General features: G+C 47.0%; 1 protein-coding gene across 1 annotated transcript in view; it reads left to right on the plus strand.

The window, feature by feature from the left end:
- The window catches only part of LOC144162046 (uncharacterized), an 82627-nt gene that overhangs the window by 18540 nt on the left and 50698 nt on the right, over positions 1-13389 (plus strand). The window contains 2 exon segments of the mRNA XM_077692566.1: positions 4154-4478; positions 6184-6461. Coding sequence (XP_077548692.1) covers positions 4154-4478; positions 6184-6461 — 603 coding nt within the window.

Genomic DNA, 13389 nt, shown 5'->3' on the forward strand with positions numbered 1-13389 from the left:
CGCGGGCGACAGAGGCGACGGCGGAGTGCATTCTTTTTCTGCAGTTGATGAGATATTTAATTTCGAAAAAGTCAAGCATGTTTGATTTTTTTATAAAGGAACACTGCAAATATCACTTCTGTATTGATTTGTAGTCGCATATTTGCGTAATGTCTTGTTCTTCTTCAACAATGTTGACAAGTATGAACCTTACACCGGACATAGACGAGTAGATTTAGCTGTGACTATATAAGACTATTGCGCAGGCATTGTTTTGCTTTGGCCGGTTGGCTGAATCGAGTCACAGACAGACAGACGGACAGACAGACATACAGACATACAGACAGACCAAAATTTATGTGTTTAAGTAGCCCAAGAAAGACTATCGTCTTTAATATATATATGAGATAAGACTGTAGGAAACAACTAAACTGAAATTAAAAAAATAGTGGTGATCAACTGGTTTTATGCTAAGGACATCCGATAGAATTCTCCAATACATTCTCTTCCTTTAGGCGGCCGTTACTCAGCATTGAACTAGCAGCGACAATTACCCCTGCCTGTAACTACACTAAGCTGCTATCTTCACTAGCACCAGAGTCCATCAATGCTTTTCTGGTCGGGAAACTGCGGCCGCAGTTCGATACAGGGACAAAAGCTGCCACGAGGGTCACCGCTGTCAAAAGGGGGGGCGTACCGCGCCTGCGCCACCCGCGCGCAAAGCGCACCGCTGAAGGTGCTGCCAGTTCGAGGCCCTTGTTAACAGCGCAGAGAATAGTGTTCTATCACTCATATTTAGTTTGAAATACAATGGGGTCGCTGTCTCTCTGTAGTGTCGAGAGTAATTACCGCATTAGTGCGTGCGAGTCGCCGGTGCGTCCTTGTCGGCGGGGTTACGCTCGCTGCGAGGTCAATCGTGGGACCAGAGGTGAATAGAGAAAGGCGCGCCGCCGCGGCGGGAGTTGCAAAGTCCAAGTTACTAAGTGAGTTTCCGATTCGTTATGGGTCTAGAGTGGCGCCACGACGGCGGAGGTAGGTGACGAGGGACTGACAGCTCCTTTTGTTACGCGCGCGCCATGTTGACAAATGCGGGAATATCGTCGGCATTTGGCATAATGTCGGCGCGCGTCGTGTGAAGGATACTTTAGAGCGACCACCAGAAGGTCGATGGCCAGCGCTCAGAGTTGCTATCAGTCGGTTATCTAAAAGTTGCGATCGATACGGCAGTGTTAGTTTCGTGACCTGTTTCGCGCCGTCACCTGTCGTTGAAGTGTCATTAGCAAGTTCCTATCGCCGGTGTTTCCCTATATTCAGCGAGTCTGTATAGCCATTCCTTCCTTCTAGCCCTTCTGTTAGCACGTAGAAGGTTAGCAGAATGATGTCGCTTTAACCGCTACCAGCCACATTTGACAGGTCAAGGCTGGCGCCGACGCCGTACAGTTTTCGACTTATAGCACTGCTAACGTTATCGTGTTAAATATTAAACGCCGTTGAAAGTATAGGCACTTTAAAAGCGTGGCAGACCAACCAATTTTTTTACGAGAAAAATTATTGGCGCCATTGTGCGAAAATACCTGTGCGGGTGCGCATTCATGTGTAGACATTTGATGCTACGAAAAAAAGATGGCTGCCGGGTAGGCTCTCTGCTACCCATAGAAGTTGCCTGCCCGCGAAAGAGGTCGCCCACTTTCCAGTAAACAACATGTCTGCCGTCCTGCCGGCTACCAAGAAGATTCCGGCGAAGATGCGTGATTTGGAGACAAAGGGCGGCCCGTCATGAGCCGGCCAGAAAGGGGGGGGGGGGCAAAGCCACACCACGGCGACACTCGATCGTGCCAAAAAACGACGGTAAATGGACGGGTCGTCTGCTTAATGGAAGGACGGGGCATTATGGTCAGCTTGCAGGAACGCTTCCCATTGCCAGATGATTCAGGCGAGGATGCCACTAGGGGGGAGGCACAGAGGGGGGGGGGAGGCGTCGGCGACACCGGGACACTGCCCACTCACCAGTAGGTCACATGTCTGCCTGCCAGAAGAGACCGGCGAGGGTGCATTATTTGGAGACGAGGTGCTTCCCGTCACTGGTCGGCGAGGGGAGTGGATCGCAAGGCGGCTCCGCGGGCGAGGGCCATTGTTGTAGAGCACAGCACTTCAAGGGACACTTAAGGCAATTGGCAAGTTGGGCTCAGACGAAAGTTCAACAGTCTGGTAGCGTTGTCAGCGTTGATTCTGCGGCGAAAGATATCCTAATGGCCGAGAACTTACCAACTGACCAACGCATTTTATCCCTCGCGCCATTTCATGAGTTTCGCATAACACCATTTCTTCCCTCCATGAATCACACAAACGGCAACCGGAAGTCAATTCCTGCCCATTTCCCCTCCGCCATCAGCCAGGAGCCCTTGGTCCCTGGCTCCGACTTCGGCCATCCGGACTACTCGTAGCTGGATGTCAGCTTCCCAGCTGAGCAAAACTGTCTTCCGCTGCTCGAGTGTTTTAAGGATGAGTGTTCTGTGATAAGTGTTATGTATTTTGGAGCAGGACCAGATGATGTATTCTAAATCCACCCTCTTCTTGCAGTGTTTGCACTTGTCTAGTATGGCAGGGTAGGACTGGCTGTATAAAATTGAGTCTGCGTACATCCCGATTTGAGTCTGTCTCCAAGCTGTGACCTGTTCCTTGATGAGTGTTTTATGCGACTCCAGGTAGTAAAGTCTGCCTTTTCTGTAGTGATATAGCATTTTTCTATAGGTTACCAGGCAGTCCCTGTCTACTCTGCGGAGAGTGAGTGGCTCAGCGGTTAGTGCTAGCCTGGTCTGCGAGTCCTAGGGCGCTGCTCGTTTTGTTGTTCGTCACGTTGGTACATCCGGTCAGTACCTGTTTACGTCATCTCTACTGTGGGGCGGATAGCTTCATTTTTTTAATTTACGAGATTATTTTAAACGTGCTAGCTCAGAGTGGTATATTCGTTTTGTGGAGCCGCCAATCTATCCATTTAGACCAACTTCGGTGTTGTCTTCAGTGTCCCGTTACGCGCCCGCTCCTGTGGTTTTGTATCGTCCCTCGGAGTCGATCTCGTTGTAACCGAGAGAACGAAGAGGCCACCGAAGATAGAGCGAGCAGGAAAGACGAGGAAGCGCGAAGACGACGTGCCGTCGTTTTCGCGCTTATTCCCAGAAGGTTGGAGACAGATCATTGTCGCCTTTGTTATGTGCATTAAAAAAGCATTACTACCCATGCAAATGACGTCACTTTCGCCACTCTTTCGAAGAATGGCGAAAGAGTGAAGGGTAGGTTGGTATGCCGAAGCTGCGCGACACATGTTTACCGCGGAGACGCGCTATGAGGTAACGCCAGAGTACAGAGTGCGCGCCATCGAGCGTTCGCTGATGGCGCAATCACTTCGTGAGACTCAGCCCTGCGCCAACGCCCAGAAGACTGCAGTTCGCACTGGAGTCTAATTTAGCATAGGGGAGCATCGGAATCATCAGACATTTTTTTGTTTCCTCAAGAAAACACCCGCGGTGTATGAAACTGCGGGTATATCAGCCAAGAATAAAACAAAATAAATAATATGAATGAGCTCAACTAAATGAATAAAATAACCTTGTTTCCATAAAGTGTAATCCACATCCACACCAATAAGCAGCCTTAAGTTTCCCTGCGAACCTTTTATTTCGTTTAATCGTTGACCCCTCATGGAAAACATTTTGCAGTGGATGGTGCAGTTAAGTTGGCCACGTCAATAAATTTCCCTTGAGAAGCTTACATTATGAATTTGGTTTATGCCAACGTAACAGAGAAACCCGGAGGACAAAAGGAGTAAAGCGGAGAAAACACTCCTGCTTTTTTATCCTCGAACCCATCCGAACCCATTTGAACCGGGACGAACCACTACGTTATGGTGGTCTGGAACCGAACCAGCAAACGAACTCGAAAGGGTTGAACGCGAACCTGAATCGAACCCTAAAACATTCTGGTTCGAAACTCTGGTATCAATATACATGGGCTTCCTCAGTGGTCGGTCTTTGCGGCAACCAACTTTAGCATTCGTTAGCCTCTTTGCGGCAACCAACTTTAGCATTCGTTAGCCTAACTGAGAGTGTTTTCCACACCGACCTCCCTCCATATCGTCCAAGATGGTGCTAATCACTCGATCCGCGCTTTCCCACAGTGTTACTGACCGCTACCTTGGCCACCGCTACAGCGTACCTGAGGTACAAGCAAGAGGTCATAGTGTGGCTGTACGCCCGGGGCGTCTGCCGCTCCCTGCAGTGCATCAAGGAGGACGACGTGGACGAGGACAAGGACTTCGACGTGTTCGTCTCTTTTAGCAACAAGGACCGCGAGTGGGTTTACGCTGAGCTGCTTCCCAAGGTCGAACAGCACGGCTTCTCCGTGTGCACCTTCGACCGAAACTTCATGGGCGGCTTCCTCATCCAGGACATCATCCAGGAGGCTGTCTCTTGCTCTAGGCGCACTATTGCGGTCCTCACACAGTGAGTCTACCTGTCGCGGCAGGATAAGGAATGATGCATTGTGGTGGTGTGCATTCTGCTGCTATGGCTCGAGACAATTGAAAGCTGGACGAGTTGGTGATACATACTGGGAATGAGCACGAAAACGACGGCACGTAGAAAATAACACATGACGGCGCCGTCCTTTGTTCTTTTCTACGTGCCATCGTTTTCGCGCTTATTCCCAGAAGGTTGGAGACAGATCACTGTCGCCTTCGTTATGTGCATTAAAAAAGCATTACTACCCATGCAAATGACGTCAGTGCCCCGTAAAGAATATACAAGCAATGGTAATTAGCGCGAAAGCCTTGTGTCTAAACTTTGCTGGAGACCGCCCCAAAGTGATCGTTCTTTTGCATCAACAAGTTGGCGAGGTAATTGGGATTCTACTGAATCACCAGGTGCGTGCTTTTTTCGTGCCCTGCACCATGTGTGATCTTTGTAGGTAGAAAAAAATCATCCCACATTTCCTCCTAAAGTTTACGAGGTCATTTTTTTATGATAGACACCCCCACTAAGCAAACCAGCATTTAAGGAAACGACTAAATAAGCAAACAATTCAGCGGGTGAGTGCGACAGGAAACCAGAGCTGGCAGCTGGCTGAGGCCTCGTCCAGCATTTTAACATGATGCCGAGGGGAGTGTTTTTTTTTTTCTCAACTGAAAAAATACAGCGGGCCTGTCTAAATAAGAACCACAGGATTACCTTGTGTAAAAAAACTGTAGGAGGTCAGTAGATAAATTCAGACAGGCATTTACCAAAAGGAGAAGCAGATACATTGCTTGAAAGATCGGACGAACCCCAGCTGCGAAAAAACGAAAACCACGTGGATGATTACATTCGCCAAGAATTTATAACCTTTTAAAACTCGCTTAATTGCCATTGTTAGGGTGGTTTACTATTTGTAACCTCGAAATACTAAGTATTCTGAAGGATTCCCACAGCCTATGAAACTTCCTAAAGATCCCGTAATCCAAATTTGGTGTGCAGGAAGTCGTTACCTGTAGCCGAGATTACAGGTGGTTAGGGGAGATGCCGTAATGTAGGTAGAATTGTGACCGGTAGATGATCCTTATCGTGCCTTTAAATTTCGTAAACGCAAGTGGTTTTGTTTCTTGGTCCGCGCAGAAATCATTCTCCGCAGCTGAAAACTGAATCCGTCACATCCTGTTGCTCTGAGTGCCTTAAAGACTTAGGCACTCAGCTATTGCTGCGAGCGGGGAACGGAGGCGTCAGCATTGTTCTGGGAAAATCAATGTTCCTGCAAGCAGCCTCTAAAAAAGCACGTGAAGGTCTAAGAAACTTATCTCAGCCTTCCCTGTCCACCGTTTGCAAGATATAAGCTTGGGCATTATCCCAAACGCGGCACCTTCAGCGCAATAAATACTTTTCCATCAATCGTGCTTCTTACATGCGCTCACAAGATCGCTTTCTTCAAGATGAAACCGAATGAAACCGTAACAAAACATACAACGTGGACAGGAAAATTCTTCAAATGGTTCCTTCATGATGGCGTCATCACTCATCGCTAGTGCAGAAGAACTTTGTCTTATGGAGGAAGGAATAGTCTCATATATCTTCCACTCCCTATATCAGTGAGATAATTAGAATGTATAGATCATAAAGTATTCCTTTAAAAATCGTGTAAGATAATGCAACACTTTAGGCTTTATTTTTCGCTGTGCAGAAACTTCTTGGAGAGCGAATGGTGCCGGTGGGAGTTCCACGTTGCTCAGCACCACGCCTTAGAGGACAACATTAACCGCCTCATCATCGTGGTTGTGGGCGAGGTGTGTGCTGAAGGTGTTGACGAAGACCTCCAGCAGTACATGCAGTCTACAAACTACCTGCGCTGGGGCGAGACACATTTCTGGGACAAGCTGCTCTACTCAATGCCGAAGAGAAACGCCCGGACAAGGGTCATCCCCAACGTGTACACTCTAACACCTGTGGCTACATGCAGCGGTTGAAATTAACCGCTCGATCAACGTCGTTATGACAGTGGTCTTTCTGGAAGGCTCGAGGAAGAGCTGAAGGAACACGAGTCATTTACAAACCATCTGTACTGGGGCGAAACCCAGTTTTAGGACAAAGTGTTTTATTCATTTGTTAAAAGACACGCCCGGCAAGTGTCATTTGCAAGTTATAAACCTCTACGCCTGTAGTAGCATGCAGTGAATAACCTTAATAGCTTTATCAACGGTCCCAAGTTTGTGCTAAAGGCGTGGATGAAGGTCAGCAGCAGTTCTCCCCGTTGAAAAATACTAGTGGCTAAGGTGATTTACACTGTTAGGGGGAATTTCACTATCTTGTGCCAATAATGACCAGTAAATGGGACTGGGCAAGGGTAACCTCTAACGTGCACCCATTCACTCTTGTGGGTACATGCAATGGTGAAAATTAACCGCTAAACATCTTGTTTGTGGCCTTTGTGTGTGTAGTATAGGTGTGGACGAGGAGCCGCAGGGCTGCTCAATTACATGCGGACTGGAGAAAATCGGCGAGACCTACTTCTGGGACAAGTTGCTTTACTGGCTATTGTGACGCCCGGGCAAGGACCATCCCAAAGTGTACACCCTCTCACCGCAGACTCACATGGTGTGCGCTGAAGCTGCATAAACTATATCTCAATAACTTTTGCAGCCATACATATTTAGAATTGAAGTTCGATAGGCTAGGTGATCTGCGAAAAAGTACGAATGCCTATTTCCTCTAACTGCCCTTGTTGGTGATTTATATAGCCACTGAACATCAGTTCTTTGCATAGTTTGGCAAGCAACTTCATGTCACGTATAACATTTTGAGGGATCCGAGACACTCCGAGAAACATCTATATCAGATTTGATTATATTTCAATAAAGCATTTCCGCTCTGGGATATTAATTTTCGTTCTCTGATCACTGGTCAGTTTTATTTTTTCATTTGTATGTACCAGCTGAAATTTAGACTCTGGTTCAGTATGAAAGAGCCATTTCTTTACCCAAAAAAATATAAAAAAGTTATGCACATGTGTGTGTGTGTGTGTGTGTGTGTGTGTGTGTGTGTGTGTGTGTGTGTGTGTGTGTGTGTGTGTGTGTGTGTGTGTGTGTGTGTGTGTGTGTGTGTGTGTGTGTGTGTGTGTGTGTGTGTGTGTGTGTGTGTGTGTGTGTGTGTGTGTGTGTGTGTGCGCGTGTGCGTGTGCGTGTGCGCGCGCGGGCGCGCTCACTCCCGGCTCTAATGCATTTCTGCATAAAACATGCGGGTGGGATCCGAACCTACCACCTCCAAAATACGCGTCTGGTGCGATGACCATTACGCTACCGGTGAGGCTATTTCCCCTCCACTTTCTGGGGTATTTATGTTAAAGTATTTTTGTTTCCTGCGCTTGGGGGTAGCAGCCAGCGCCACGCGAACTACAGGAATGAAGGGGACCTTGGGCTGTGCCTCGAGTGTCTTCGACATGTCGAGAGGGGTCGACCAGCGTTGAACCCTCTTAAGCTCCCTATGGCACCAAGACTGCTGGAACAGTGGCCCTCGCTATGCATGTAGCAAATGAGAATGGGAAATGAGGGGCTCGTTGAATTAAGACAGAAATAATGGTTGGCAGTCAAGAAAATCTCGGAAAGCAAAGGGGAGAATGTGGTAGGTCATTGAAACAGATAAAGAATTTGGAAAGACAGAAAGAAAGTGGAGAAAAAATGCCCGCCGGGTGGGATCCGAACCCATGACCTCCAGAATACGCGTCTGGTGCGATGACCACTATGGTACCGGCGGGCTATTTTTCCCTCCATTTTCCGGGGTATTTATGTTAAGGTATTTTTGTTTCCTGCGCTTTGGGGTGGTAGCCAGCGCCAATCGGACTACTCGGGGTGAAGGGGGTCGTGGGTTCGGATCCCACCCGGCGGACATTTCTGCCCCTAAGCAGGTTGCTGATCATTACAGGGCAACCAAGACCATTTGCGTCAGCGTGTGCTTGGGAGGTAGTCTATTACTTGATAACCTGTCCAAATAAGATTGCTCAACGCACTGCGTGTAGTCCAATCGTTTCTGCTATCAATACTCCTTACTATTATTCCTTTCCTAGCCTCTCTTCCTTTTCTTTATCTCACTTTTTCCTGTATTCCTTTTTTAAGTGTTATTTTCATTAGACTATACAGCAATCTCCAAAGAAACAAAAAAAGATGTGTGTGGGGAGGGGGGGGGAGCACAGAGAAACTTGCAAGCCAAAATGTGCTCACCCGAATTGGTCTAGGACTGATCACTAAGTCCCCGAGAAAATATCCGGCTGTTGTTTCTTACATGTATCCTTATGGTGCGAGGAATCCTCGGGCTACCCGTGGACTACCTGCAGTGAATCTGAGACCCTAGAGCCCCACATGTATGACTGAGGAATGAAGTCAATTTCAGGCATATCGATAAAATTGTAAAGATTTATTTGTCAAAGTCTATAACAGCAGTGACAAACCAGGACCATCCAATTGTTTTCTAGCTCGAAGTTGTGCCTCCTTTCAGAAGATAAAAGAATGTTCAACGTAATGGAAGTTTGCAGACGGTAATATACTTTCGGAACGCTCAATATAATTTGACCTGGAATACTTTTACACCATGACCTGTAATCTCAGAACATTTACTGCGCGGAACCTTCTACAGTTTCAGAACATCAAATCCGGGAATTTTGTCCTGGACAGAATTCAGTTCTAGGTAGCTCTGTCAGTAACCAGTCCTTCAAGGGACACTTTAGTGAATTTGTCAAGCTTATGTTGTTGTTTGCATAAAGTGGCTCAAATAAACACACTTTTCAGTGTTTATAAGACCAACAAAGCAGTGTCAAATTTACAAAGATTGAAAGAAAAAAATACTATGCGACATTTGCGGCGGCGCAACAACAGCAGTGGCGCGTTTTCGAGTTGCGGTGTGACTGGACGATGTACGTACAAGACTGAAATTCAAAGCAGTTCCGGATACGGTTCTCTGCAACAACGGGCCTGCAATCCGACGTTATCGTTGGTTGCGCATTCTCGATATCTCAAGAATCGGCATACCATGCTTCTACCGTGTTGTCGGCTGTACAATGCGTCAGATAAGCCTGCCAGCGACGCTTAGAATCGTAACGTGCACTTGACGGTGCGTATGCAGTGGATGAACGCCCTCTGCATCAACGGAGACGCTCAAATACGATGCGCGTTGCACCCACCTTTGGAGCTTGCCTGGCTCGTGTCTGGATCTTAACAGGCGTGTTAGCACCAGGCAAAAGGTCGGCCGATTCGGGACTGTTCCAGCAAGCAGTCGGTGCTCGTGCAACGCCATGCCAACGAGAACTCGCCAGCGGATCAGTGTCAGTAGGGATGCGTACTGCGAACTTGCTCGTGGAGCAATGAAGGTTAATTGCCGCGCAAAATGGGGAATTAAGTATAGAAAACACTACCTTATACAAAAAACCAACCATAAAAACAAGTGTTACCGGGGATTCGAATTTGTTAATGGCGATACAATGCACCCAGTGCTTTAGACCACCCGGTCATAGCCACAGGGTAGAAATAGACCACTCAGCCATAGGGCGGAAATATAAAGTATATATCGTAGGGCCTGTATATATATTTAGTTTCAGCCTTCGCAGCAGCTGAGATGACTATTTCTCCAAAAACGCTTGTGCAGTAAGCGTACCGCAAATTCCGACGGGTATCTTATGACTAGCGAATGCGTCCGTTAAGCAGGAAAAGTGATCGCAAATGTGGGGTCTTGCTGCTAGCTGCTGTAGTAGTTCACCCAGCGCAAATTGTGCTTCCCCACCATTGGTTTTACACTTTACAATAACGGTTTCAGTTGATTTTAATTCATTATTACCTATACTCATTCGTTGACTGTTGTCCCTCCTTTATTTGGACTTGGATTTTTTACTGGAGAACTAGTCAGCGAAGCGTCGCGTGTGCGCTAGTGTGGAGCTTTGACTTCATAGACTTTACTAAGCTGGATACAGCCTAAAAACTAACAAGTTATGGGCATATTCTTCCAGTCGCAATTCGTGCCATGGCTTAGTTTCAACTTAACGAAAGAATCGCGACGACCTGCCGGCGGCCCGCAGAATGACTCTGTCGGAGGGTAGGCGAGCTGTGCAATAGCGCAGTCAAGCCAACCCATCTCGAGAACGCATCGTACCTAACGTCACAGGAAACCTGCAAGGAGGGCACAGAGAGGGGTGCAGCACATTTGAATTGATTTTTCTACTAAATAATGTCGCGTAAACTAATTGAGAGTGGTTGAAACATGACCAAGGGACCCCAGACTAGAATTTTAGCAAGTAATCACACGATGTTTACAAATCACTTCAGTGCCCCTTTCAGGGATGGCGGCAAACCTTTCCTGGTCCCTTGCCAGCGTCGTGTGGCACCCGCACACAAAAGTGAACATTAATAAACTTGAAAAAGTGCAAAGGAAGGCAATTCGATTTATCTGCTCCAAATCCTGACGTAGCATGTTAGGTCATCTGCTGGACAGACCTCGTCAGCATCATTAAACTGCATTCCCTCTCTCTCTCTCTCTCTCTCTCTCTACTCCAAATACTCGCGGACTGATTCCCCATCCACGCTAATGTTTGATAACGGCATCCAGGCGCTTGAATCAGGCAGGTCTGATTTGCGACTTGATTTTCTTTTTTTATTATTATTTTTTTTTTTTTTTTGCTGAACCGCAAACTGTCGGTAGACCCATCCCCGTACTTATCTTTTCTTCCAACCAGCCCAACTCGGCACTTCCATTCTAACTTACTAACCCCGTTTTTTGCCAGAACTTGTACGTTTATGTATTATTTTTTCCCTTGACCGTGTCTGACTGGAACACGTTAAGTGAACCGTATTCTGCACGCATTACTTATTGTAATCGCATTTCTTGCTGCTCTTCAGTTGTCATTTTTCTTGTACCTGTATATCTACCATACGCCCTTCCTGCTTAGACCTAGTGTGGTGTGCGGTATGTATTGAATAAAATAAAATGAAATAAAAAACCTGAAATTCTGAGGGAAGAGTGGCACCGAAGCGTAAAGTTGCTGAATGCTTTCTACCAACACTGTGAAATAAGTACACAAATAAGCACAAAGTGAATAATCCACTCAAGTCTTGGCTGTGATGCTCTCACCGGCTACAAAGCTGCTAAAACGAGCAAAGTGTTTTCTGGCAGTTCGCTGCCTCAAGCCGAGCTCCCCAGGGTATCCTTGAAGACACAAATGTGCCCCAAAGATCACATCCTTGTTTGCAGTTATTTGTGCTTTGACTGAACAGAATTAGTAGTAGTAGTAGTAGTAACTTTATTTTGCCCAAAAGTTGTGGTGATTGCACCACTGAGCTGTTCGCTCAGTCATCTAGACAGCGGGGCTCCCGGTGTTTTGGGAGCTCGGTGTCTTCAGCCAACTGGGCGAGGGCTTCTTGCACGTGGGGAGCTGAGCTAGAGATGGCAACCTCCGACTCTGTTAAGGATGATATGTTATGAAGGATGGGATGATTTCTTCTACGTGATGCGGGTATTAATGGGCATGACCAAATGATGTGGTGAAGTGATGCTCGTTCCACAGAACAAAAGGGGCAAGCGTCCTTATATTCGCCAGGATATATGATGGACATGAGATGCGGAGTGGGGAATGATAATGTTTGGAGCTGCCTGAGAAGGACTGCATGCCTTCGACTGAGCGATGGATGCGGTGGTGGAAAAATGGCCCGATCCTGGCGGAAATGGTCAAGTATATCGCCGAAAGTATTGCTTTTAACAACCCAGTGAATCCCACTGATAGTAAATTGAAGCGCTATAATTCCACGTAAAAAAATTAAGGATTCATCATGTCCTACAGGATTGGATGGCCAGCAAATGCGTTGGGGAGTAATACCATCCAGTAACTATATACAGATTAATAATGCTATACAACCTGCAAGCGTCTGGAACTAACACTTCAAGCTAGGTTGCAAAAGCCCTTGAAAGTTGTAGCGTTCCCTTTTAGAGGTTCGAGTTCACGAAGAAGACAAACAACAGTCCGGTTATCGTCCTTTCACATTATTTTCTTCTCCTTCCTCCTCCTCTTTCTGCTGCCCACCTCTCGGTCGGCCTCTTCTTGTTCCTATTACACAGGAAGCCCCTCTGTCCTCAACCCTCCTGGATTGATACGGCACTATGTTGCACACTATAGACGCAGCTTCCGAGATGTTATAGTAGGTCCATTGTAGCATATGTATTTCCAAATTCCTTGTTTGCGAGCAGTCTTCACAACCATGTAGGGCCCTGAAAAAGGAGCCTTTAAACCCTTCAGGCCTTTCCATACAAGGACATAATCTCCAACGTCAATTTCAGGATCCTTGCCGGTATGAAGACGGTCGTAATTCTTCTTCATTGCGATCCGGTACCTTTCATTTTCCCTCTCTGACCTTTCTTGTTCACGGAGTACTATTAAATCGGTAATTCCCAGGAGGCGATCGGCATGCATACACTCAGATTTCCCATGATATGCAAAGTATGGACGGCATCCTAAAGCTTCCGTGTCTGAGTGGTTGTGGTGTGCAACGGCGGCTTCGAGAGCACATTTTCATCCCCCTTTGAAATCTGGATAGAGGGAAATGAACTGCTTGATGTCACGTGTAGCTATGATGTCACGTGTAACCCTTTGGCTTCAGGGTGGCACGGCGCTGAGAAACGCAGCTCCACATTGTGCTCGAGAGCCCAATTCTTCAACTGCTCTCTCTGAAAGGCTGGCTCATTGTCGGCCACAATTGTTCTGGTGTTTTTAAGCATATTCCAGTTGAAGAGAGAGATGACGCTCCTTGCATCTTCCTTCTGAGGGGCTGCATGCTGATCGCCTCCTGGGAATTACCGATTTAGTAGTACACCGTGAGCAAGAAATGTCAGAGAAGGAAAATGAAAGGTACCGGATCGCAAT

The sequence above is a fragment of the Haemaphysalis longicornis genome, unplaced genomic scaffold (assembly GCF_048455015.1).
Source record: "Haemaphysalis longicornis isolate Haplotype H1 unplaced genomic scaffold, Haemaphysalis longicornis Haplotype H1 scaffold_1, whole genome shotgun sequence".
Lineage (NCBI taxonomy): Eukaryota > Metazoa > Arthropoda > Arachnida > Ixodida > Ixodidae > Haemaphysalis > Haemaphysalis longicornis.